This window comes from Oncorhynchus mykiss, chromosome 26 (assembly GCF_057628025.1).
Source record: "Oncorhynchus mykiss isolate SJ-2025 chromosome 26, ASM5762802v1, whole genome shotgun sequence".
Lineage (NCBI taxonomy): Eukaryota > Metazoa > Chordata > Actinopteri > Salmoniformes > Salmonidae > Oncorhynchus > Oncorhynchus mykiss.
The window spans coordinates 46,862,124-46,889,928 of record NC_143047.1 but is presented as its reverse complement, the minus strand read 5'-3'; the positions used below and the strand labels follow the sequence as shown (position 1 = coordinate 46,889,928).

At 42.0% G+C, this 27,805-nt stretch overlaps 1 protein-coding gene across 1 annotated transcript; it reads right to left on the bottom strand.

Annotated features, from left to right (window-relative positions):
• Nucleotides 1-17,606: 17,606 nt before the first annotated feature.
• LOC110526864 (forkhead box protein B1-like) lies at nucleotides 17,607-20,936 on the bottom strand. The gene has a single exon (XM_021608053.3). The coding sequence runs from the start codon at nucleotides 19,630-19,632 to the stop codon at nucleotides 18,679-18,681; it is 954 nt and encodes a 317-aa protein (XP_021463728.2). The 5' UTR covers nucleotides 19,633-20,936; the 3' UTR covers nucleotides 17,607-18,678.
• Between the last annotated feature and the right edge of the window lie 6,869 nt (nucleotides 20,937-27,805).

The following is a 27,805-nucleotide window of genomic DNA, read 5'->3' as shown; positions in this document are numbered from 1 at the left end:
TAACATGTAAAACAGCCACTTTTTTTGGTGCAGTATTAATCCACCATCCTTACAAAGCGCTGAATGTAAATGTACATTACTGTATTGTACATAGACTGGTCCTCTTGGTTTGTACCTGTGTATTTTCCATCGCCATTAAGAAAAACAATCCACAATACAGCAATACTTTGAGACATCAAGTGGTTTGTGATGATGTGATGTGATCATGTGGCTCGGTTGGTAGAGCATGGAGCTTGCAATGCTAGGATTGTGGGTTTGATTCCCATGAGGGAGCAGTGTGAAAATGTATACCCTCACTACTGTAAATTGCTCTGGATTAGAGCATCTACTAAAAATGATTGAATAGACCATTTCAGTTAACACAACATAAATTGCATTTAGCAGAGCTTTTCAAGAGACCAAAAACATATATCAAGCAAGTATTTCATAGTCCACAAGTGCATTCAGATTTAACTGTTTTGTACAGATAATTATTAAGTTACAAATGCTGGTAAACACTCAAATATATTTAATTGAAACGTTTTCACAAAATGAGTGAACTGGATCCTTCGCTAGTCCTGTATTAGTGGAGCGATATAGACGCCTGCTCCTCTCCTCCTCCTCTCCTCCACTCCTCCTCCTCTCCTCCACTCCTCTCCTCCACTCCTCCTCCACTCCTCCTCCACTCCTCCTCCTCTCCTCCACTCCTCCTCCTCTCCTCCTCCTCTCCTCCACTCCTCCTCCTCTCCTCCACTCTCTCTAAGCTCCACGGCCTTGTCAGCTAGCTACAGAACCTCCTGTGATGGAATCATGGCTAGGCACGCTTGCCCTCTGCTCTGCTCATAGAACTTAGCTTTGAAAATGTCTGGTTGTGTCGGCTTCCCACCGTGTTCCTACAGGACCTGGAGGGCATAGCTATGTCCAAAATGGCACCCTATTGCCTATGTAGTGCACTATTTTGGACCAGTGCCCATAGGATCCGGTCAAAATTAGTGCAGTATGTAGGGAATAGGGTGCCATTTGGGACTCAAGAACCTAGTACAACAAGCCTTTGGGACTCAAGAACCTAGTACAACAAGTACAACAAGCCTACACAGTGACTGGAAGAAAAGCAGGAAAGTAGCCTGAAAAACACAGACAGGTGACAGAGCAGGAAGTAGTCTAATAAACACAGACAGGTGACAGAGCAGGAAGTAGCCTAATAAACACTGACAGGAGGCAGAGCAGGAAGTAGCCTAATAAACACAGACAGGTGACAGAGCAGGAAGTAGCCTAATAAACACAGACAGGTGACAGAGCAGGAAGTAGCCTAATAAACACAGACAGGTGACAAAGCAGGAAGTAGCCTAATATAATCTGACAGGAAGCAGAGCAGGAAGTAGCCTAATAAACACTGACAGGAGGCAGAGCAGGAAGTAGCCTAATAAACACTGACAGGAGACAGAGCAGGAAGTAGCCTAATAAACACTGACAGGTGACAGAGCAGGAAGTAGCCTAATAAACACTGACAGGAGGCAGAGCAGGAAGTAGCCTAATAAACACTGACAGGTGACAAAGCAGGAAGTAGCCTAATAAACACTGACAGGAGGCAGAGCAGGAAGTAGGCTAATAAACACTGACAGGAGGCAGAGCAGGAAGTAGCCTAATAAACACTGACAGGAGGCAGAGCAGGAAGTAGCCTAATAAACACTGACAGGTGACAGAGCAGGAAGTAGCCTAATAAACACTGACAGGAGGCAGAGCAGGAAGTAGCCTAATAAACACTGACAGGTGACAGAGCAGGAAGTAGCCTAATATAATCTGACAGGAAGCAGAGCAGGAAGTAGCCTAATAAACACTGACAGGAGGCAGAGCAGGAAGTAGCCCAATAAACACTTCATCAATGGGACCATATGCCTTTTGATGTGAAGCGCTCGGCTTGTGGTCAAGTGGTAATTAGCAAGATGATACATGTATTGTGTGATATGACACACTGGATGCTGGGGGATTTAGAGTGACAGGTAGGATTATTGAGTAATGGAAGCTTCAAATCTAGTTCTTGATCACAAACACAGTAATATCTGGAAACACAGTAATATCTGGAAACAGTAATATCTGGAAACAGTAATATCTGGAAACAGCAATATCTGGAAACAGCAATATCTGGAAACAGTAATATCTGGAAACACAATAATATCTGAAACAGTAATATCTGGAAACAGTAATATCTGGAAACAGCAATATCTGGAAACAGTAATATCTGGAAACAGCAATATCTGGAAACAGTAATATCTGGAAACAGCAATATCTGGAAACAGTAATATCTGGAAACAGTAATATCTGGAAACAGTAATATCTGGAAACAGTAATATCTGTAAACAGTAATATCTGGAAACAGTAATATCTGGAAACACAGTAATATCTGGAAACAGTCATATCTGGAAACACAGTAATATCTTTAAACAGTAATATCTGGAAACACAGTAATATCTGGAAACAGTAATATCTGGAAACACAGTAATATCTGGAAACACAGTAATATCGTGAAACAGTAATATCGGGAAACACAGTAATATCTGGAAACAGTGTTATCTGGAAACACAGTAACATCTGGAAACAGTAATATCTGGAAACACAGTAATATCTGGAAACAGTAATATCGGGAAACACAGTAATATCTGGAAACACAGTAATATCTGGAAACAGTAATATCTGGAAACAGTAATATCTGGAAACAGTAATATCTGGAAACACAGTAATATCTGGAAACATAGTAAAATCTGTAAACAGTAATATCTGGAAACAGTAATATCTGGAATCAGTAATATCTGGAAACAGTAATATCTGGAAACACTGTAATATCTGGAAACAGTAATATCTGGAAACACAGTAATATCTGGAAACAGTAATATCTGGAAACACAGTAATATCTGGAAACACAGTAATATCTGGAAACACAGTAATATCTGGAAACAGTAATATCTGGAAACAGTAATATCTGGAAACACAGTAATATCTGGAAACAGTAATATCTGGAAACACAGTAATATCTAGAAACAGTAATATCTGGAAACAGTAATATCTGGAAACAGTAATATCTGGAAACAGTAATATCTGGAAACAGTAATATCTGGAAACAGTAATCGTTTCAATAGAGGAAAGGAGTTATATTATATGATATATTTAGATTCATATTAAATGCCAGAACATTTCTGAGGCTTTCACTCCAGTTGCATGGTCACACATCCTTGGAGAGTATATGGCCATGTCATAAGAAAAGAAAAAGCTGTAACTGTTGAGTAGTGTTTACTAAATAGGGTTACGCAGATTTCCCTTCCCTGCAGAGCCTTCTGTGTGTATGCATGGTGCTACGGTTGAATACCACAACACATATCGAGATCAGCTGCAAGATTCTTTCTCCAATATCACCTCAGTGTGTGGGAGACAGTACTCAGTACAGAGACAGACAGGAAGTAGCACTGCGTTATTTAATTAGATACAGCTGACTGATAGGAGGTCCTCTTTACAGAGACAGACAGGAAGTATCACTGCTTTATTTAATTAGATACAGCTGACTGATAAGAGAGAGGTCCTCGGTACAGATACAGACAGGAAGTATCACTGCTTTATTTAATTAGATACAGCTGACTGATAGGAGAGAGGTCCTCGGTACAGAGACAGACAGGAAGTATCACTGCTTTATTTAATTAGATACAGCTGACTGATAGGAGGTCCTCTTTACAGAGACAGACAGGAAGTATCACTGCTTTATTTAATTAGATACAGCTGACTGATAAGAGAGAGGTCCTCGGTACAGATACAGACAGGAAGTATCACTGCTTTATTTAATTAGATACAGCTGACTCATAGGAGAGAGGTCCTCGGTACAGAGACAGACAGGAAGTATCACTGCTTTATTTAATTTGATACAGCTGACTGATAGGAGAGAGGTACTCAGTACAGAGACAGACAGACAGCACTAGCAAGGCTCTCTCTCTCTCTCTCTCTCTCTCTCTCTCTCTCTCTCTCTCTCTGCAATGTGAGCTGAATGCAGCACAGAGATTGACTGAGAGGAACTCCCTGTCACTGGAGGAGTGTCCACTGTTTCATCAGTGATGACAACTAGCCAAGGCCCCTGCTGTGCCCTCCCTCATCCTCGCTCCAAACCCCATCCCATTGTTTGGACTGAGCAATGCGCTGCGTATGGCCCGGACCTACCACATGGACTCATTACACTACCCGTCTGAACACATTTCACTGTTTAAACACGACATAAACCTGATGTGACACTCGGAAGTGTACCCACACGTACTACAGCTCACAATGTACCTTCTCCTTTCATTTCCTTAGAGGAATGTCCGCAGTTTTCAGGTTAGATCTATTCCAAACAAGGCCGTTTGTTTTAGGGTTTGTGTCACCCACAAAACCGTCAGGGAGATGCGGGCCAGGAAATCCACATTTTTTGTGTTAACGGCTCCTGTCTCTTGGCAACACATTGAAAAGGGCCTATATGCATTGATGGCACACAATTGTCTTGGCGATGTGGAAGTGTTAACTGCCTAATCCCGTATGGCTGGCCAGACAGAGGCCACATCCTAAATGGCACCGTGTTCCCTACATAGCGCACTACTTTTGACCAGGGGGGCCCTATAGGGTAGTGCACTACGTAGGGAATAGGGTGTTCCATTTGAGAGGGACGCCGGTCCCTGCTGTTCTGTTAGAGCCTGTAGACAACTCAGCAAGTGTTTGCTCACCAGACTTTTATTCCGCCGAAGGCGAAATTAAAAGTAGTTCAACAGCATTTCTGCCTCGTTCTAAAGAAGTGTCCATTTTTTTTTCTTCAGTTATATCAACAAACCTTTAATCAAATGTTTGTTTTTTGTTTTTTTGTTGTAGGATTTTAAAATCATACTTCAGGTTATAGAATGTCAAATGTCCCCCTTTTTTCTTTTGTTTTAAAACGTATGAGTCTGATGAACATCACCAGAGTGGTAAACAACACTTCTGGTGTTCTCTTGAGTTCTCTTCCGGTTTGGAAAACTACAAACGTCATGTGCAAAGGAATTGCCCAAATCAAAAAGCCCCGGCTGGAATGAATAGCACTTATCCTCAGACATGATGGGAGTTTGCTCGTGGCTAATGGTGTTGACAATATGTTAGCGTGCTGCGAAGGACAGCGAACTAGGGATTACAATTCAACTGTTAGAACACCTTCCTGGGCTAATATTGAAACTGACACGCCCCCCCCCCCCCCCCCCCCCCACCACCCCACAAGCATAATTTGTTCCACAGTCACAACCTAACAGCATGAATCAATTGTTGACATTGTAATTTCATGCACACATTGGGTGTTTGGCTGCCCAGGCTGGACGATACCATGTCTATGTGGTCTCTTCCTTATCAGCTCCTGTCCTAGGGCGGGGTTATTTAGGGGGAACAGAATAGAATGAATGTCATCTAGTGGGGTTATTTAGGGGGGACAGAATAGAATGACTGTCATCTAGTGGGGTTATTTAGGGGGGACAGAATAGAATGACTGTCATCTAGTGGGGTTATTTAAGGAGAACAGAATAGAATGACTGTCATCTAGTGGGGTTATTTAGGGGGGACAGAATAGAATGACTGTCATCTAGTGGGGTTATTTAGGGGGGACAGAATAGAATGACTGTCATCTAGTGGGTTTATTTAGGGAGAATAGAATGACTGTCATAGGGTGGGGTTATTTAGGGGGGACAGAATAGAATGACTGTCATCTAGTGGGGTTATTTAGGGGGAATAGAATGACTGTCATCTAGTGGGGTTATTTAGGGGGAATAGAATGACTGTCATCTAGTGGGGTTATTTAGGGGGGACAGAATAGAATGACTGTCATCTAGTGGGGTTATTTAGGGGGGACAGAATAGAATGACTGTCATCTAGTGGGGTTATTTAGAGGGAATAGAATGACTGTCATCTAGTGGGGTTATTTAGGGGGGACAGAATAGAATGACTGTCATCTAGTGGGGTTATTTAGGGGGAATAGAATGACTGTCATCTAGTGGGGTTATTTAAGGAGAACAGAATAGAATGACTGTCATCTAGTGGGGTTATTTAGGGGGGACAGAATAGAATGACTGTCATCTAGTGGGGTTATTTAGGGGGGACAGAATAGAATGACTGTCATCTAGTGGGTTTATTTAGGGAGAATAGAATGACTGTCATAGGGTGGGGTTATTTAGGGGGGACAGAATAGAATGACTGTCATCTAGTGGGGTTATTTAGGGGGGACAGAATAGAATGACTGTCATCTAGTGGGGTTATTTAGGGGGAATAGAATGACTGTCATCTAGTGGGGTTATTTAGGGGGAATAGAATGACTGTCATCTAGTGGGGTTATTTAGGGGGGACAGAATAGAATGACTGTCATCTAGTGGGGTTATTTAGGGGGGACAGAATAGAATGACTGTCATCTAGTGGGGTTATTTAGGGAGAACAGAATAGAATGACTGTCATCTAGTGGGGTTATTTAGGGGTGACAGAATAGAATGACTGTCATCTAGTGGGGTTATTTAGGGAGAATATAATGACTGTCATCTAGTGGGGTTATTTAGGGGGGACAGAAAAGAATGACTGTCATCTAGTGGGGTTATTTAGGGGGAACAGAATAGAATGAGCATTTCTCCTTTGCCAAGATAACCCATCCACCTGAGAGGTGTGGCATATAAAAAAAACAGATTAAACAGCATGATCATTACACAGGTGCACCTTGTGCTGGGGACAATAAAGGGCCACTCTAAAACGGGCAGTTTTGTCACGCGACACAACGCTACAGATGTCTCAAGTTTTGAGGGAGCGTGCAATTGGCATGTTGACTACAGGAATGTCCACCAGAGCTGTTGGCAGATAATTTAATGTATATTTCTCTACCATAAGCCGCCCCCAACGTCGTTTTAGAGAATTTGGCAGTACATCCAACCAGCCACACAATTTCTGCACAAATTTTTTGAAGCCATCTCAGGGAAACTCATCTCCATGCTCGTCGTCCTCACCAGGGTATTGACCTGATTGCAGTTTGGCGTCACAACAGACTTCAGTGGGCAAATGCTCATCTTCGATGGCCGCTGGCACGATGGAGAACTGCCCCCGGGCAGATGGCAGACAGAGTGCATTGTGTTGTGTTTGCTCTGCTATTACAAATTGTTCTATAAGATTGTTGGCTCAACGAGACAATTCTGTTTACATTGGCCTGTTTGGATGGGGGGGGGGGGGGGTCAACTGTCGGGCGAGTGTCGAGAGGTAAGGGGTCGAGACGTGACAAGTTCACCAGTTTACACTGCAGAAAATACGTGGCGCTGATGTGGCTTGTTGACAAAAGTCCAGTATGTGTGAAGAACCCTCATAAGTTCAGTTTCAAATGACACCCTATTCCACATAGGACTCTGGTCAAAAGAAGTGCACTACATAGGGAATAGGGTGCCAGTTTAGAACTTACCCATGTAAACTCTAGCCATAGAAAGCAACGAGCATCCCGCCTAAAGAGTCCCCCCTGATTGGTCCTCCGTCGTGGTTCATCCTGTAGGCCAGAGTTCCAATAAAAAAGGAAATATCAGCCTCAGCGTATTTCCTCATTAGCTACGGGATATTAATGAGGAGGCTAGCTGGCTGCAAGGAGAGGAGCTCTATCTACGTCCCAAATGGCTCCTTATTACCTACAAACCGTAGGGCACTACGTTCAGGAGGGCTCATAGGGCCCTGGTCAAAAGTAGTGCACTATGTAGGGAATAGGGTGCCATCTGGGACTCGTAACGAAGCTGTTTGGTTTAGGACATGAATTACTGCCTGTATTTATTTAAGAGGGAATCTGCTTCCGTCCATTGTAAATATATTATGTGGGGGGAGGGGGGGGGGGGGGGGGGGGGACAAAACACCCAACGATAAACATCGCAAGTAAATTGGTTGATGTAGGAATGTGACATTTTGGCTCTTGCAACAGTTGTGATGTAAAAATTGAAACAATATGCATAAATAATAGATATGAATAAACTAATGGACAGCCTGTTCCAGCACGATACACCTAGCCAGTTGGGTTGAGTTCGCAAACACAGTCAGACGCTGTAAATCAGCGGAGAAATTCATTATGGACCGTAATGTATCAACGACACAAAGTTTGGAGAAGACCAGTCAACCGAGAGACCTCTGCCGGCGACTGCAATGACAGAAGCCCCAACAAGATATATGTATACTGCCTTATTAACATATGAATAAATGATGTGTTACTGTCTGGCTGTGTTAGTTACCTGCCTTAACTCATACATGATGTGTTACTGTCTGGCTGTGTTAGTTACCTGCCTTAACTCATACATGATGTGTTACTGTCTGGCTGTGTTAGTTACCTGCCTTAACTCATACATGATGTGTTACTGTCTGGCTGTGTTAGTTACCTGCCTTAACTCATACATGATGTGTTACTGTCTGGCTGTGTTAGTTACCTGCCTTATCTCATACATGATGTGTTACTGTCTGGCTGTGTTAGTTACCTGCCTTAACTGATGCATGATGTGTTACTGTCTGGCTGTGTTAGTTACCTGCCTTAACTCATACATGATGTGTTACTGTCACACCCTGGTCAAAGTATTTTGTGTTTATCTTTATTTATTTGGTCAGGCCAGGGTGTGGCATGGGTTTTTGTATGTGGTGTGTATGTGTGGGGATTGTAGCTAGTGGGGTGTTCTAGCTAAGTCTATGGCTGTCTGAAGTGGTTCTCAATCAGAGGCAGGTGTTTATCGTTGTCTCTGATTGGGAACCATATTTAGGCAGCCATATTCTTTGAGTTTGTCGTGGGTGATTGTCCTTAGTGTCCTGATGTCATTGTTCTGTGTTAGGATACACAAGTATAGGCTGTTTCGGGTTTTGTTAAGTTTATTGTTTTGGTAGTGTTTGTGTTTAGTGTGTTATTTCATTAAACATGGATTGCAATAGACACGCCGCATTTTGGTCCGACTCTCCTTCTCATACAGAAAACCGTTACAGAATCACCCACCACAAAGGGACCAAGCAGCGTGTCAACAGGCAAGAACAGCCCAAAGTGGAGTACAGTATGGACTATACTTCTTGGGAGGAGATAGACAGGTGGGCGGTCGACCCAGGGAGAGTGCCGGAGCCCGCCTGGGATTCGATGGAGCAGTGCGCGGAAGGATATAGGAGAATGGAGTTTGCGAAGCAAGCAAGGCGGCGCGGACGGAGGCCCCATAGTCAGCCCCAAAAATTTATTGGGGGGGGGCTCAGGGAGAGTGTGGCAGAGTCAGGAGCCAGACCTGAGCCAACTCTCCCTGTTTATCGTGAGGAGCCAAGGAGGAGACCAGAGCCGGTGTTGGAGGTGAGCGAAACAGAGACTGTGAAGGAGTTAATGGGGAAATTGGAGGAGAGAGAAATGAGGGAGTTGCTGTGTTGGTGTTTTAAACATGGAATTCGCCCGACGGAGCGTGTCGGGGATTTGATGGCACCTGGGTCAGCGCTCCATACTCGTCCTGAGGTGCGTGTTAGTCGGCTGGTTAAGATGGTGCCAGTTTCACGTACCAGGCCTCCTGTGCACCTCCCTAGCCTTGCACGTTCTGTGCCAGCACCGCTCTCAAGATCTCCAGTACGCCTTCACGGTCTAACCCATCCTGTGCCACCTCCACACCCCAGCCCTCCGGTAGCAGCTCCCCGCACCAGGCTTCCTGTGCGTGTTCTCGGCCCAGTACCACCAGTGCCAGCACCACGCATCAGGCCTACAGTGCGCCTCGCCTGTCCAGCGCTGTCGGAGCCCTCCTCCTCTCCAGCGCTGTCGGAGTCTCCCGCCTGTTTAGCGCTGTTAGAGCCTTCCTTCTCTACAGCGCTGCCGGAGTCTCCCGCCTGTTCAGAACTGCCAGTTAGCATAGAGCTGCCAGTTAGCATAGAGCTGCCAGTTAGCATAGAGCTGCCAGTTAGCATAGAGCTGCCAGTCTGCAAGGAGCTGCCAGTCTGCAAGGAGCTGCCAGTCTGCAAGGAGCTGCCAGTCTGCAAGGAGCCGCCAGAGCTGCCTGTCTGCAGGATGCCGCCAAAGCTGCCAGTCTGCAAGGAGCCGCCAGAGCTGCCTGTCTGCAGGATGCCGCCAAAGCTGCCAGTCTGCAAGGAGCCGCCAGAGCTGCCTGTCTGCAGGATGCCGCCAAAGCTGCCAGTCTGCAAGGAGCCGCCAGAGCTGCCAGTCTGCAAGGAGCCGCCAGAGCCGCCAGTCTGCAAGGAGCCGCCAGAGCCGCCAGTCAGCATGGAGCAGCCAGGGCCGCCAGTCAGCATGGAGCAGCCAGGGCCGCCAGTCAGCATGGAGCAGCCAGGGCCGCCAGTCAGCATGGAGCAGCCAGGGCCGCCAGTCAGCATGGAGCAGCCAGTCAGCATGGAGCAGCCAGTCAGCATGGAGCAGCCAGAGCAGCCAGTCAGCATGGAGCAGCCAGAGCTGCCAGTCAGCATGGAGCAGCCAGTCAGCATGGAGCAGCCAGAGCTGCCAGTCATCATGGAGCAGCCAGTCAGCATGGAGCAGCCAGAGCTGCCAGTCGACCAGACTCTTCCAGATCTGCCAGTCGACCAGACTCTTCCAGATCTGCCAGTCGACCAGACTCTTCCAGATCTGCCAGTCGACCAGACTCTCCCAGATCTGCCAGTCGACCAGACTCTCCCAGATCTGCCAGTCGACCAGACTCTCCCAGATCTGCCAGTCGACCAGACTCTCCCAGATCTGCCAGTCGACCAGACTCTCCCAGATCTGCCAGTCGACCAGACTCTCCCAGATCTGCCAGTCGACCAGACTCTCCCAGATCTGCCAGTCGACCAGACTCTCCCAGATCTGCCAGTCGACCAGACTCTTCCAGATCTGCCAGTCGACCAGACTCTCCCAGATCTGCCAGTCGACCAGACTCTCCCAGATCTGCCAGTCGACCAGACTCTTCCAGATCTGCCAGTCGACCAGACTCTTCCAGATCTGCCAGTCGACCAGACTCTTCCAGATCTGCCAGTCGACCAGACTCTTCCAGATCTGCCAGTCGACCAGACTCTTCCAGATCTGCCAGTCGGCCAGACTCTTCCAGATCTGCCAGTCGGCCAGGATCTGCCAGTCAGCCAGGATCTGCCGAAACCACCAGCCAGCCAGGTAGATTCATCAACCTGCCTGAGCTTCCTCTCACTCCTGAGCTTCCTCTCACTCCTGAGCTTCCCCTCAGTCCCGAGCTGCCTCAGTCCCGAGCTGCCCCTCAGTCCCGATCTGCTCCTCAGTCCAGTGGGGTTCTGGGTGAGGACTACTAGGCCATGGTCGGCGGCGAGGGTGGACTATCCAGGGACGCGAGGAGAAGGGACTAAGACATTGATTGAGTGGGGTCCACGTCCCGCGCCGGAGCCGCCACCATGGACAGACGCCCACCCGGACCCTCCCTATTGTTTTGAGGTGCGTTCGGGAGTCCGCACCTTAGGGGGGGGGTTCTGTCACACCCTGGTCAAAGTATTTTGTGTTTATCTTTATTTATTTGGTCAGGCCAGGGTGTGGCATGGGTTTTTGTATGTGGTGTGTATGTGTGGGGATTGTAGCTAGTGGGGTGTTCTAGCTAAGTCTATGGCTGTCTGAAGTGGTTCTCAATCAGAGGCAGGTGTTTATCGTTGTCTCTGATTGGGAACCATATTTAGGCAGCCATATTCTTTGAGTTTGTCGTGGGTGATTGTCCTTAGTGTCCTGATGTCATTGTTCTGTGTTAGGATACACAAGTATAGGCTGTTTCGGGTTTTGTTAAGTTTATTGTTTTGGTAGTGTTTGTGTTTAGTGTGTTATTTCATTAAACATGGATTGCAATAGACACGCCGCATTTTGGTCCGACTCTCCTTCTCATACAGAAAACCGTTACAGTTACTGTCTGGCTGTGTTAGTTACCTGCCTTAACTCATACATGATGTGTTAGTTACCTGTTAACTCATACATGATGTGTTACTGTCTGGCTGTGTTAGTTACCTGTTAACTCATACATGATGTGTTATCGTCTGGCTGTGTTAGTTACCTGCCTTAACTCATACATGATGTGTTACTGTCTGGCTGCTGTAGTTACCTGCCTTAACTCATACATGATGTGTTACTGTCTGGCTGTGTTAGTTACCTGCCTTATCTCATACATGATGTGTTACTGTCTGACTGCTCTTGTTATACCTGCCTTAACTCATACATGATGTGTTACTGTCTGGCTGTGTTATTTACCTGCCTTAACTCATACATGATGTGTTACTGTCTGGCTGTGTTAGTTACCTGCCTTAACTCATACATGATGTGTTTCTGTCTGGCTGTGTTAGTTACCTGCCTTAACTCATACATGATGTGTTATAGTCATATTAATGATTTATAGTCATATTAATGCCATGCCAGCTCCTTCAGCTCTGAGATGTATAGTCATATTAATGCCATGTCAGCTCCTTGAGCTCTGAGATGTATAGTCATATTAATTTCATGCCAACTCCTTCAGCTCTGATATTTATAGTCATATTCATGTCATGCCAGCTCCTTCAGCTCTGAGATGTATAGTCATATTAATGCCATGCCAGTTCCTTCAGCTCTGATATTTATAGTCATATTCATGCCATGCCGGATCCTTCAGCTCTGATATTTATAGTCATATTCATGCCATACCATGCCAAGTCCTTCAGCTCTGATATTTATAATAATTTTCATGTCATGCCAACTCCTTCACCTCTGATATCTATAGTCATATTAATGCCATGCCAGCTCCTTCAGCTCTGATATTTATAGTCATATTAATGCCATGCCAGCTCCTTCAGCTCTGATATTTATAGTCATATTCATGCCATGCCAGCTCCTTCAGCTCTGATATTTATAGTCATATTAATGCCATGCCAGATCCTTCAGCTCTGAGATGTATAGTCATATTAATGCCATGCCAGCTCCTTCGGCTCTGATATTTATAGTCATATTCATGTCATAACAGCTCCTTCAGCTCTGAGATGTATAGTCATATTAATGCCATGCCAGTTCCTTCAGCTCTGATATTTATAGTCATATTCATGCCATGCCAGATCCTTCAGCTCTGATATTTATAGTCATATTAATGCCATGCCAGCTCCTTCAGCTCTGATATTTATCGTCATATTCATGCCAATCCAGCTCCTTCAGCTCTGATATTTATAGTCATATTAATGCCATGCCAAACTCCTTCAGCTCTGATATTTATAGTCATATTCATGCCATGCCAGCTCCTTCAGCTCTGATATTTATAGTCATATTAATGCCATGCCAGCTCCTTCAGCTCTGATATTTATAGTCATATTCATGCCATGCCAGCTCATTCAGCTCTGATATTTATAGTCATATTAATGCCATGCCAGAATCTTCAGCTCTGATATTTATAGTCATATTCATGCCATGCCAGCTCCTTCAGCTCTGATATTTATAGTCATATTAATGCCATGCCAGATCCTTCAGCTCTGATATTTATAGTCATATTCATGCCATGCCAGATCCTTCAGTTCTGATATTTATAGTCATATTAATGCCATGCCAGCTCCTTCAGCTCTGATATTTATCGTCATATTCATGCCAATCCAGCTCCTTCAGCTCTGATATTTATAGTCATATTAATGCCATGCCAAACTCCTTCAGCTCTGATATTTATAGTCATATTCATGCCATGCCAGCTCCTTCAGCTCTGATATTTATAGTCATATTAATGCCATGCCAGCTCCTTCAGCTCTGATATTTATAGTCATATTCATGCCATGCCAGATCCTTCAGCTCTGATATTTATAGTCATATTAATGCCATGCCAGCTCCTTCAGCTCTGATATTTATAGTCATATTAATGCCATGCCAGAATCTTCAGCTCTGATATTTATAGTCATATTCATGCCATGCCAGCTCCTTCAGCTCTGATATTTATAGTCATATTAATGCCATGCCAGATCCTTCAGCTCTGATATTTATAGTCATATTCATGCCATGCCAGATCCTTCAGTTCTGATATTTATAGTCATATTAATGCCATGCCAGCTCCTTCAGCTCTGATATTTATCGTCATATTCATGCCAATCCAGCTCCTTCAGCTCTGATATTTATAGTCATATTAATGCCATGCCAAACTCCTTCAGCTCTGATATTTATAGTCATATTCATGCCATGCCAGCTCCTTCAGCTCTGATATTTATAGTCATATTAATGCCATGCCAGCTCCTTCAGCTCTGATATTTATAGTCATATTCATGCCATGCCAGATCCTTCAGCTCTGATATTTATAGTCATATTAATGCCATGCCAGCTCCTTCAGCTCTGATATTTATAGTCATATTCATGCCATGCCAGATCCTTCAGCTCTGATATTTATAGTCATATTAATGCCATGCCAGATCCTTCAGCTCTGATATTTATAGTCATATTCATGCCATGCCAGATCCTTCAGCTCTGATATTTATAGTCATATTAATGCCATGCCAGCTCCTTCAGCTCTGATATTTATAGTCATATTAATGCCATGCCAGATCCTTCAGCTCTGATATTTATAGTCATATTAATGCCATGCCAGATCCTTCAGCTCTGATATTTATAGTCATATTCATGCCATGCCAGCTCCTTCAGCTCTGATATTTATAGTCATATTAATGCCATGCCAGAATCTTCAGCTCTGATATTTATAGTCGCATTCATGCCATGCCATGCCAGCTCCAGGCAAATAAATAATCTCTCTCTACAGAAACCTTCAACGGAAACAGGAAAATAAATAATCTCTCTCTGGCCCTTTAATGAAACGTTCGACACAAACAAAGTTCTGACTGAAGTGATTTCCACCTCCCCGTGGCGGTGACATTACCGCCACTGTAAACACATTATAAATAACATATTTCTGTCCATTCCTCCTTTCCATACTTAAGGTTAAGTTGAGTTCATTATGCAGGCCAATGCCCTTCGTGCAATAAGCAACGCATAAATTATACATACTAATTACATTGGATGGGCAGCCACTTTAAATGAACGCTCTTAATTAAACCCTAGAACAACATTGTGGTTTGTGTACAGGATGGAATTGGAGGTGGAGCTGTATTTCACGAGCGTGTGCGCGCGTGCGTGCATGTGTGTGTGTGTGCGCGCGCGTGCGTGTGCGTGTGCGTGTGAGTTAACCTTCATATCTGACTGGATGGGGTCTTATTGCGGAGGTAACGAGGACAGCAGTTATTTAAGATACGATGCGGGCTGATTACATCTCAAAGCTGTTTAAAGGGACCTCATTCACACTGAAAAACCCTGTTGTAATTGTACAAGTTTTGGAAATAAAAGATACTGTGTGAACTTTTGTTTTAATTCGCATTTTTTGTTAATGGCAGCCTTACAGGGTAGCACATCAGACTGACTTGGTATTTCTAAAATCAGGAGCTAGCAGACATCTCGTTCTTTCTCATTTCCAAAATTAAAATCATGAAATCTCAGAGGGACACGTTTAAACCAGTGCAAAGTTTGTGTGTTGTTGTAAATGTTCATATACAAACTACAGTTTCATGTAAAAACGTTTAAAAACGTTTAAACGGAACTTCAAGCTAATGAGATGGGTTTGTTCATCTGGAATTTATGAAATTCAATTGGATACTTTTAATGAATTCAAGGTCTTCAAAAATTGTTCGGTGATAATTAATTATTATGCATTGATTTGAAATCGTCATACTTTAATTCATTAAACCTGATTGTTAAAACACAAATAAATTTAAAAGCAAACCAACCTTGTGGACAGTTGGATTGCACATGAATTCCAGGATACTTTTCAATCAAGGGCTGAGGAAAAATGTTGAAGTTATTTCACTACACATATATGCAAATATATATTTCCGTAACTACCATATTATAACTATATATATTTCCGTAATTACCATATTATAATCACGTAAATATATATTTCTGTAACTACCCTATTATAAATATATATTATTTAACTACCCTATTATATATATATATTATCGTAACTACCCTATTATAAATATATATTATCGTAACTACCATATTATAAATATATATTTCCGTAACCACCCTATTATAAATATATATTCCCGTAACTAACCTATTATAAATATATATTATCTAACTACCCTATTATAAATATATATTCCCGTAACTACCCTATTCTAAATATATATTATCATAACTACCCAATTATAAATATATATTATCGTAACTACTCTATTATAAATATATATTATCGTAACTACCCTATTATAACAGAATAAATGGGACAGGTCTCTCTCTGCTCGTCCCTGACAAAGACAGAGCTATGAAGAGCTCCTTAAAACGTTGCTTCTAAAACACTAATAAATTGCGATTGTGTTCGGTGTACCTGTAGCCTGCGGTAATAGATGTACTCGATAATGTTCCGATTGTAACCTCTGTTGAAGACAACATTATTCAAATACTCTATCAACGAATTGCAATTTCCTTTTCAGAATAATGAGGGTATTGGAATGCATCACAACGTCGTCCCTCTGCTCAAGCCCAGTTCAGTGCTTAATGAATACAATAGCAAAAGTCGAGGTATTGTCGTATATTTAATGTGTGTGTTTGCACTTTATATTATGAGAAAAGTGAATTTCATCATTTCACACCAGTGACAAAACAAATGGCAAGTGTCGCCGTCCACGCACTTCTTGTGTTGGTACTGTCCAACAAACCTTCAATGTTGTGCAAACAGACCAAACAGAGGGGGGAGATCGGGGGGAAGGGGGGGGGGCACATTTAAATTCCAAAGAGGTTTTCAGAACTCGTTTCCAAGTCCCCCCAGTCAGCAATGTGTTGGTGAAAATCACTCTTTTTGTCTCATTGAAAAAGGGGACTATATCTACATCGGTGGCCCCGTCTAACTTCGCTATTCTTTACGTTCCCTATTCAAGACGAATGGACTGAATGAAGTGGATGAGGGGGGGGGGGGGGGGGGGGGTGTATTTGATGTAGGTCTCGTTAATAGCATACAGTGATGGAATCCTAACATATTTGTTTATACTTAGCGATGGGGGATTGAGTTGAGAAAATCCCCAGGAATCGGTTATTATCACAGTGAATATTTCTAATGTACATCCTTAACGAATATTGTCTCAAAGGAAGTTTGTAAATAGAGATTTTGGCTGGGAATATTGGGTTATTATTTATTTTTGTGCAAATACAGCTATAATTGTTTAAATATATATCATAATATTAGTATAGTTGTAGTATAAACACAACGTTTAGGCCTCTAACTGTGACTAACGTTGAAACATAAAGGAATGCGTGTTTGTCCCTTAAACACACCTGTAGCCTGTTGAATAAGGGAGATCTGCACGCTGAATTGCCTTCATGCATTGGAATCTAGTTCATTTCTGCTCAAAGTGTGGTTTAATGGGATCCAGTGTCATTTAAACCGCAATGAACCATGTACAATTACATAATCACTATTATTGCTACCTTACTTGCTTGACTTTATAATAATTTAAACTACTATAGTCTAGAATGCTACAACACCAACAATCATATTTACTAAAGCATTATATATATATATTTTTTAAGTGTGTGTGTGTGTGTGTGGATGTGTGTGTGTGGATGTGTGTGTGTGTGTGTGTGTGTTAAATAACCTGTTTAAATAAAATAAAAACACCCCAATCTAACATAATGTTTTACGCAGTTTTTTTTTAATGGGAAAATATTCTTGATGACCAATAATTTATTGCAGACACATGGCACACTTGGAGAAGCACGCATGCTCGCAGCAAATACAACACAACGTTTTGAAACAGCATGCGTTTTAGAGAACGTACAAATATACTGCATTTTTTTTTTTTATATACATCCGGTCACCACAGTTTATTTCTTTCTTTTTTTTTGTTTTAAATTAAAATGGTCCACAGAACAACTACAGATAGATCTGTAAACTACACATAATCTAAAACATTTAACCCCAAAAAAAAGTGCAGTTTACACATTTCAACTTATTCTTCCATCAATTCGAATATATTTGAATGTTTTGAATGCAGACAACCAGACACCAAAGTAAACCATAAATATATCTGTTTTCAAGTTTTGTTATTTGAAAATGTCACCTCTGTGATTGTTCTCTTTCTCTTTCTTTTTTTTTTTTTAAATTCTCCTAAAAACTAGATTTGGCTGTTTGGTATAGCAAATGCAATGCGCATTAAAGGGAGCTGTAACTAAAAAGTCACGTTAAATTTAATCTACAAAAAAGTTGATTTCATTTATTTATTTTTCTTGGCCTTTTTATCTTGACGAAAATGCAACAACAACAAAAAAAGAATATTCTGACAACATTCTCTAATTTAATAACGAATTGTTTTTACCAGTTTTACATTAATTGAATTGGAATATGTATTGGAGACTTGGCAATAAAATGTAAGCAAGAATATAGATACGGATAACGACAGTGCTTTTTGAAAATAATCTCAGAATTGGATTATTCTTAAATGACCCTAAACAGGTAACAAAACGATGTAGCCTATCTGCGCGTCATAGAAAGACAAGGGTCACTGCCACAACAATTCTCAAGTAAAACATCTAAGTACATCGATAAACCACAAAACGCAAATATCTTGCCTCATGATTGTAGAGCATATTTTAGTTGGTTGTCATGAATTGATCAAACAATAAAATACCGCTTTGGAAAAAGTTGATAAGCATCTCTTTTCTTATTCAGAAGTTTTTAATAAGTCCCATCCGCTAACGTCATGTCAGTGCACCGACACCACGGACTGCATGGCCGAAGAGGCCGGGTTTATGAGCGTTTCGCTCGGCGTGGCAGGGCTGCTTTGGCTGGTAGCTGTCTGAGGAGACGTGGGGCTGAGAGACTGGGGAGAGTTCGCTAAGAAAGCTGGAATATGTGTTGGCAGAGCCGAGAGCCCTGGCATCGAAGTAGGGGTGGGCTTGATTGGCACGGGGATGGCAGGTAGACTCTGCGCGCCATAGCAAATAGACTTGAGGGGCATTCCGTAGGCCGAATAATCACTGGCCATGGAGATGGGAGCTACCGTGTCCATGACGCTGGAGCTGTACATATGAGGCCAGGCCGTGGTGAGCTGGTTGTGCAGCGGGTAGCCAGCAGACATAGACTGCATGGTGGAGAAGGCCAGCCCGCCTGGCATTTTATACTCTCTGGCGATTATGTTCTCGATTGCGAACGGGTGTTTGAAAGTTGACGGTTGGTGAGAGACTCCTATGTTGTAACCGGACATTTGCGGGAGATGTGTGCCGGAAGCAGCCAGAGCGCTCAGTCGGAGTTTGGCTTGTTGTTGGAGATAGTGGGCAGCGTCCGACGGCTTGCTTTGCGCCAGGTGCTCGGACGCCATCATCATCAACTTGAAGCGTTTACGACGCCGCAAGAAACTTCCGTTCTCGAACATGTCCCCGCAGCTGGGATGGAGAGCCCAGAAACTCCCTTTACCCGGCTGGTCCGGCCGCCTGGGGATTTTAATAAAACAGTCGTTGAAAGAGAGGTTGTGTCGTAAGGAGTTCTGCCACCGCTGAGTGTTCTCTCGGTAGTAAGGGAACCTGTCCATGATGAACTTGTAGATCTCGCTGAGCGGGAGCATCTTCTCCGGGCAGGACTGGATAGCCATGGCGGTCAGGGAGATGTAGGAATAGGGAGGTTTCTGGTCGCTATACGTGTTTCTCCCCGGACGAGGCATTCTGTTGGACTTTCTGTCTAAATACAATGCTGAATGGCGCGTCAGACTACAGTTCTTCCAGTTTTTCCCGGACAAACAGGAAAAATAGAACTTTGTCCTACACTCCTTGAAAGAAGTATCACTCTGGGACGGGTTGTTCAAAACAACTGTTCAAAACAACATTACGAAAGCGTAAAACTCCATGCAATCGCCTCATAGATTGTCTTTATAACGCAAAGTACAAAAAAAAAAAAAATGCAATATCCCCGCGCTTAAAAGTTACTGAAAGTTCCCCAAGATGCATGAAATACAGCAACGCAACTCACTGTCTGTTTCCTCCGTGGACTGTTCACTCAGCGCTTATGGGCTGTGGGTCTTGAAAACAGCCGTCCTATGAAAACAGTCTCGTTCTCTCCCTTCAGATGGCCTATATGATGCGCTATCTTTAGTTAAGCAAGCAGCAATAAGCTTCTCTTTCCCCCCCACACACACACACCACGACTCTCTGAATGGTTCCCGATATGTTGTGGCCCTTGTTGTGATGAGCAGAGCTAAGTAGCTGCTATTTCCATGTCCTTCCCCGAACCGTGTGATAGTTTAATGTGATGACAGGAGAAAAGACCCCCGTAGAGCCGCTTCATTAATGTGCCACTTCTTCGCTATCACATGACAATCGCCTTGGGTGGAGAGGAGGAGGGGGGCTACTCGCTCGGAGGAGAAAGCAAAGGCATAATCTGGATTCATTTACACCTATTTACATGGACACCTTGAGCCAATAGAAATGATTTCCATTTGAAGACAGAGCGAAGGGGTGAAAAGGCACAGCGACCCACCGGATTTGAAGTGTGAGGGAGGGTGATGAAAGCCCGGTTTACGCCGTGTGAAGGTATGCAGATAACCTTTTGTGCACCGAGCAAGGGGTGCTTAGTCAACTATTTGCGTTTACAAATAGAGCTACTAAGCAATTTGATGTTTGGCATGGAGGGCCGTCGCTTCTTGGCGCAGTCTCTCTATTTGTTCTGTATAGTCCGTTGTAAGTTTTTTTTTTTCGTGTTGAATGACGTGTCATTGATTACATGTTAGTTTCAGCTGTTTTATAGGGGGACAGTGTGATTTGAACTGATATCGAATCGACAATTTGTGTACCAACCTGTGATCTATAGTCATCTAACTGGTGACTAACAGTTTGTTTACTCTGTCATATTAACTAACGTATTTTACATGACGGTTAACTGTTGATTAGCCTTTGGAATAATATACAAGTATTTCCTGAATGTATTTGTTGACGTTGTATTGTCAATTACTCAATACACTCCCTTTGAATACTCTTACTTTTGTCTGACTTGGATTTTTCCCTCTTTGAGTGTGTGTGTGTGTGTGTGCGTGCGTGTGTGTGTGTGTGTGTGTGTGTGTGTGTGTGTGTGCGTGTGTGTGTGTGTGTGTGTGTGTGTGTGTGTGTGTGTGCGTGCGTGCGTGTGTGTGTGTGTGCGTGTGTGTGTGTGTGTGTGTGTGTGTGTGTGTGTGTGTGTATTCAGCGTCCGAGAGCATGCGCCGCAGTCGATAAAATATATATATATATATATTCGAACTAGTTATTGGGGGAATATGCTGAGGGTCTTATGCACGTCATAGGTAATCCCCAAAAGGCACAATTAATAAACGTTTGACTTGAAATGTACACTTGCGTATATGTGGAGACATACATATGATGACGCAATGTTTAGAATGTGTTTATTTAATGTGTTTCGAATAGCCTACAAAAGGTATAATAGCCTAATACCAATATGTTAGTGTTTACCAGACGACTCCCCACAAAGCTGTGACAAGCAAACGTACAAACAAAATACACTTTCTACGCGGATGAACAGGTTTAAATTAAGCCAGTCATTGAAATGTAAAACTCGGGTGGGTTACGAGACTTACGACAATGCTATAGAAACTGTATAAAATACCAATAAGTCAATTATGTGAGTGTGAACCTAATGGGGGACGTATTCAGATCAATGGACATTCTTCTCTCTGTGTGAGCGCACCCTCCTAGCCAAGCCACCTTCCCTTTCCGCCTGGCCACATCCCAATGAGAAGGACCACACACACACACACACTCGGACCAACTCATAATCTATGCTAATTTCTCTCCATGCGTCCACAATACACGGAATCATGATTCGGACGGACAGGCTGCAGGGGCGAGTAAGAATAAAGCCAGTCGGGATGCGGGCCTGTGGTAATCCAAGCCCTTTAGAGTGAAACGGTGTGGTTTCAGTCAGTCACTCAGTCATCGTCGGTTGTTTCTGTTGCGATGCTAATGTGTGTGAACAGATTGGACAAAGCTGTATGGATGTTGATATCAAAAGAGTATGAGGAAAATACAAAACAAATCGGTGTATATTTAACGTTATTATTATTATTATAATTATAATTATTATTGTTATTATTGTTATTAGAAAACAATTTATTGTAAATTCAGCGTCAAGGGGAAAACGGTCCTGACATTCGGATGTGTTCACACTGTTGCGCAATACAATTCCCATCAAACCATTCACCCGTTTGATTTCAGTTAACTTTTCCTTAACATTTAATCATCTTTTGCGCTTCTGATCTCTAGCTGCATCTGTCCAAGACGTTTTATCCCACAAAGCTGCGGATTGAGGGAAAAATTCCGCCACCATGATTCTGAACAGATGAACTCGCCTTTCTCCTCTTCTCCAAAAGAGCCTGTTGAATCCCCAGTAGATCAACTGTATAATGTGAGCACTGTTTGGTCATTTGTACAAGCGGAACAAAGGTTGAGCTAAGCCAAATTGCATTGCACTTGTGAACCTGCTCCTGGTCTGAAGTAGCTTTTTTTTTTTGCAGCGGCGGAACGGAGAACAATTTTGTGCGACCCAAAAGGACTCAAACAAAGGCGCTCTCTGCTGCTCCTCTAAAGTAGAGTAGCGATGCGTGCCATTCCCAGGGCGACGGGGATAAAGAGCCGGGTCAGAGAGGGAGAAAGGCGGACCTAACAGCCACTTTCACACGTCGTCTCTCCACTGCTGCACCAGAGCACAAAGGAAAACAAATGTTGCCCCCCCGCCAAAAAATCGCCTTCGCTCCAAAAGTAACAAATGATAGCTGAATATCCCTGTCAGAAAGATTGGTTAGTAAATGTAAATTGGGGGAACAATATTATGCAGAAACATGAACTGTCTCAAATGAGAAGTTCATTTATAATCTACTTTGAGAACGACTTGGAGAACTGCAGAATAAATACAATGAAGAAGAAAAAATACCTGAAAAAGTTGAATAGCTAGGCGATACGTTTCATACACATTTATAGGAAAATGATAGTGTGTTTTCATGGCACATTCTCGCCAAGAAAATAGACAAAACCAACGTGTGTTCGTCGCGTTACTGTGCGCTGGAAAACAGATATGGATTTATTAAAGCGTGAATGAAAAAAACTGCATTCAGCTATTCATTAAAATAAAAATAATCACATTAGCCTATGACCACGAATTATTTATTATGGGCACACATCGGAATATTATGATAATACAATTATTGGTCAAATCAAGTGGACAGGCCCACAGTAATTAAAGGTTAACAGGCCTACACTATTCCCAACAATAAAATGAAGTACATATGCAGGACCTTAATTTGACCAGTTTCTCACAGCAGGAAAATAATCATGGAGAAATATGAAATGTGAATTATTGTGTGGATTATAATTAAAGGACATTTTGTTTTGTAGAGGGATAAAACATTTTAGTTAGAGCAAATCAAGTCTGACATTTTAAAGTGGCAATTACAATCTTTAGAATCCTTGTATAAAAGTTTGCATACACTTGTAGCAACCCAAGAAATCAGAATAGATCTATTGAAAATATATACTAGGCTATATATATATATATATATATATATATATATATATATATATATATATATATATATATATATATATATATATATATACATAGATAGCGGATCTAAAGCTCTAACAACAGTAGTCCAGCCTCTGACCTGTTGGTTTTCAGACCTACTGTAATGTCAGTGAACCCTGGTGAATGTTATGGCATCTCTCTCTTCACGTCATCTGGTTCTGTTGTTATTATGACGTTGTTATTATGACGTGCCGTCTCTCTCTTCATGTCATCTGGTTCTGTTGTTATTATGACGTGGCGTCTCCCTCTTCATGTCATCTGGTTCTGTTGTTATTATGACGTGGCGTCTCCCTCTTCACGTCATCTGGTGCTGTTGTTATTATGACGTGCCGTCTCTCTCTTCACGTCATCTGGTGCTGTTGTTATTATGACGTGCCGTCTCCCTCTTCATGTCATCTGGTTCTGTTGATATTATGACGTGGCGTCTCCCTCTTCACGTCATCTGGTTCTGTTGTTATTATGACGTGGCGTCTCTCTCTTCACGTCATCTGGTTCTGTTGTTATTATGACGTGCCGTCTCTCTCTTCACGTCATCTGGTTCTGTTGTTATTATGACGTGCCGTCTCTCTCTTCACGTCATCTGGTTCTGTTGTTATTATGACGTGCCGTCTCTCTCTTCACGTCATCTGGTTCTGTTGTTATTATGATCACGTCATCTGGTTCTGTTGTTATTATGACGTGGCGTCTCCCTCTTCACGTCATCTGGTTCTGTTGTTATTATGACGTGGCGTCTCCCTCTTCACGTCATCTGGTTCTGTTGTTATTATGACGTGCCGTCTCTCTCTTCACGTCATCTGGTGCTGCTGTTATTGGATCAAGGCCCTGCTGTGATCGCTGTGCAGTAAACTCAACATGGGCTTCCTTCATCCTATTATTAGTAGTATTATTATTATTAGTCATCTTTATCTAGAGGCGTTGTAGATTTACTAAAAACGGGTGAATAAACAAACTGCAACTGCTGACGGGGTAATTTACATTGTCAATGAAAACATTTGCATAAACAACTAATTAATGACATTAACACCTTCAAAACAATCTATTCACTAATACTTGTATAACTCAAATAAAATTGTCCTATATCCAGTTGAGTGCCAAATATGTATATATACCATTAGATCTATAATAATAATAATAATAATAATAATCAATAATAATTATAATTGTATTATTATGGTGACATGTTAGGCTATTGCTATGAAGTAGCATATTTTATTTTAAACTTAATAAACAGAATGCCATTGAAAACATGTTTTTTTTTTGTAAACCACTATATTTTTTTGTAAACCACTATATTTTTTTATAAACCACTATATTTTTTGTAAACCACTATGTTTTTTGTAAACCATAAGTTGACTTATCGGCAGGTGTTGGAGACGGTACTTGACTCTGGTGAATCTGAGCATTATTGATTGTAATGAAGGTCTATGGCTGGACTCTTTCCCGAGCTGCTGCTGCACAGTACAATTAGTACCGTATAGCGGTAGCTAACTGACGTAGAGCTACTGTATAGGAATATTATGAATATTCAAGGCGACAGCGTCAATTAATTAGACTACAGAGAGATCTCATTAAGACACTCAACGCCCTTTTAGTGCTAAAGTGGAGGAGAAGAGGAGGGGAAGGGGGAAGGGGGAGGGAGTGAAGGGAGTGAAGGGAGACGTGTTTTAGAGTTAACGAACATTATTCAGTTCATTCATTTTCCTTCATTATCATACAGAAAGCACTCAAGTTTGCCTGCCGCGGGTTTTCTTATTAATTAAAAGGGAATCGTTAATTCACTAGTAAAGAGGAGAACGCGTCAAGAATACTTTGAAATAGACAGTAAAGTTCTGTCCTTCATAGAGTAGCCTGTGTATGCCCAAGCTTTCAGCTCAGAGGTTTCAGTGGTTTTTGTTGTTGTTTGTTTAGTTGATTTCGGATTCCACATGACGGGTTGATGATGGGTTGTAAAATGTAAACTAATTTGATCCTGAAATAACGTTTTTTTGTTCAAGTTCAATGTAATGTTTGATAACACTGCGTTAGGATACGCTAATGTGTGTTGTGTATAAATTAAGGTAAATAAATAACGGATTACAATTTTTAAAAGACGCAGCCAAACGGGACATGAATTAGACTAAGCAACAATATTAATTATGCAATTTAAATCTTAAATTGTTTCCCCCCCCCCACCCCAAAAAAGGTTAAAAAGGTAAATATTTGGCCTGAGTCTGCGTTCACAAATGAGGCAGCGCGAGGATGGGAGTTGGGAGGGAGGGACTCTCTCTTAGCAGACCCCAAATTAATATGCATGTAAAATTAATTAGCTGTTTCGCCGTGACATCAAAATAAGTACCTGCGAGAAGAAAACCCTCCGGGCATTTTGAACATATGCTGGAATTATCGTTAATTGAGTGATTACATAAATTAGCGATTCATTTTACAATACATCAAGTAAGAAGATCTCTCAATTAAAGGAGCATAAAATTGGAAGGTGGAGGATGGAGAAGATGAGGAGCAGCTTGGAAGGTCTGATTCCCTTGAGGTCAGTCTGGGGATTCCACCTGACTGACCATAGCTCTGTTTCCTGCTTCAAATGGAGCGGTAGAACGATAGGAAGCAACCGTAAAGGAGTTTAGAATTTAGATCAATGATGGGAAGGAATCTAAACCCCCCCAAGGCGATCATTAGGACGGATAGGATTCCATTCACGATGATTCCCATGTGGTCCCTAAACGCCTCGGGCTATACAGGTAGTCCAACTAACCAGGAACTACCCTACTGAAAGACAGCCTCAACGTTTCCTCTAATGCCATAAAATACAAGTATGTTACATTAAAGCATATAAATTAAAGATAAATTAAGCTTTATCAAATTGTTTAAAAAAAAACATTTTTTACGTAGTAAAATAGCATAGTCAAAATGTCACGTCTTCTTTTATTTTACTAGGCAAGTCAGTTAAGGACAGATTCTTATTTTCAATGAGTGCCTAGGAACAGTGGGTTAACTGCCTGTTCAGAACGACCTTGTCAGCTCGGATTTGAACATGCAACCTTCCGGTTACTAGTCCAACGCTCTAACCACTAGGCCACCCTGCCGCTCCCTATAAAGCGCTTTCATACACAGATCCAAGTCCCACTAACACACCACGTCTGCTTCTTTTCACCTGCTTGTTGGTGTCTCAAGGGAGGGAGGTCACATGACATGGACAATACAAAGCCACATAAAGACCTAGCCACGATTCCTGGAACCACATTTGTATTTATTTTTAATTGATTTATTAATAAAAAATGATGTATATTTTTTTAACTGCAGTTTATTTGAGTAAATATTTTATTTTAACACTTTCTTTTCTCATAAGGGCTGGTAAAGTAAGAATTTCACTGTAAGGTCTACCTACCACCTGTAGTATTTGGGGCATGTGACAGACACGATTTGATTTGAAAAACAGGTATACGGTCTGAGTGAACGGTTCTCTGCTTCTCTGCAGATAAATTCATTAACACTTCCATTGTTTTAACACCTTTCTAATTTGAAATGTAAACAATAACCTGTTCTTTCATAAATAACCTGTCCTTTCCAATTTGAAATATAAAGAATAACCTGTCCTTTCTAAATAACCTGTCCTTTCTAAATAACCTTTCCTTTCTAATTTGAAATGTAAACAATAACCTGTCCTTTCATAAATAACCTGTTCTTTCATAAATAACCTGTCCTTTCATAAATAACCTGTCCTTTCATAAATAACCTGTCCTTTCATAAATAACCTGTCCTTTCATAAATAACCTGTCCTTTCATAAATAACCTGTCCTTTCATAAATAACCTGTCCTTTCATAAATAACCTGTCCTTTCTAAATAACCTGTCCTTTCATAAATAACCTGTCCTTTCATAAATAACCTGTCCTTTCATAAATTACCTGTCCTTTCGTAAATAACCTGTCCTTTCATAAATAACCTGTCCTTTCCAATTTGAAATGTAAAAAATAACCTGTCCTTTCATAAATAACCTGTCCTTTCTAATTTGAAATGTAAACCATAACCTGTCCTTTCATAAATAACCTGTCCTTTCATAAATAACCTGTCCTTTCATAAATAACCTGTCCTTTCATAAATAACCTGTCCTTTCATAAATTACCTGTCCTTTCATAAATAACCTGTCCTTTCATAAATAACCTGTCCTTTCCAATTTGAAATGTAAAAAATAACCTGTCCTTTCATAAATAACCTGACCTTTCTAATTTGAAATGTAAACCATAACCTGTCCTTTCATAAATAACCTGTCCTTTCA

Coding starts and splice junctions, on each gene's coding strand:
- LOC110526864 (XM_021608053.3), bottom strand. CDS start 19,632: ATGCCTCGTCCGGGGAGAAACACGTATAGCGACCAGAAACCTCCCTAT.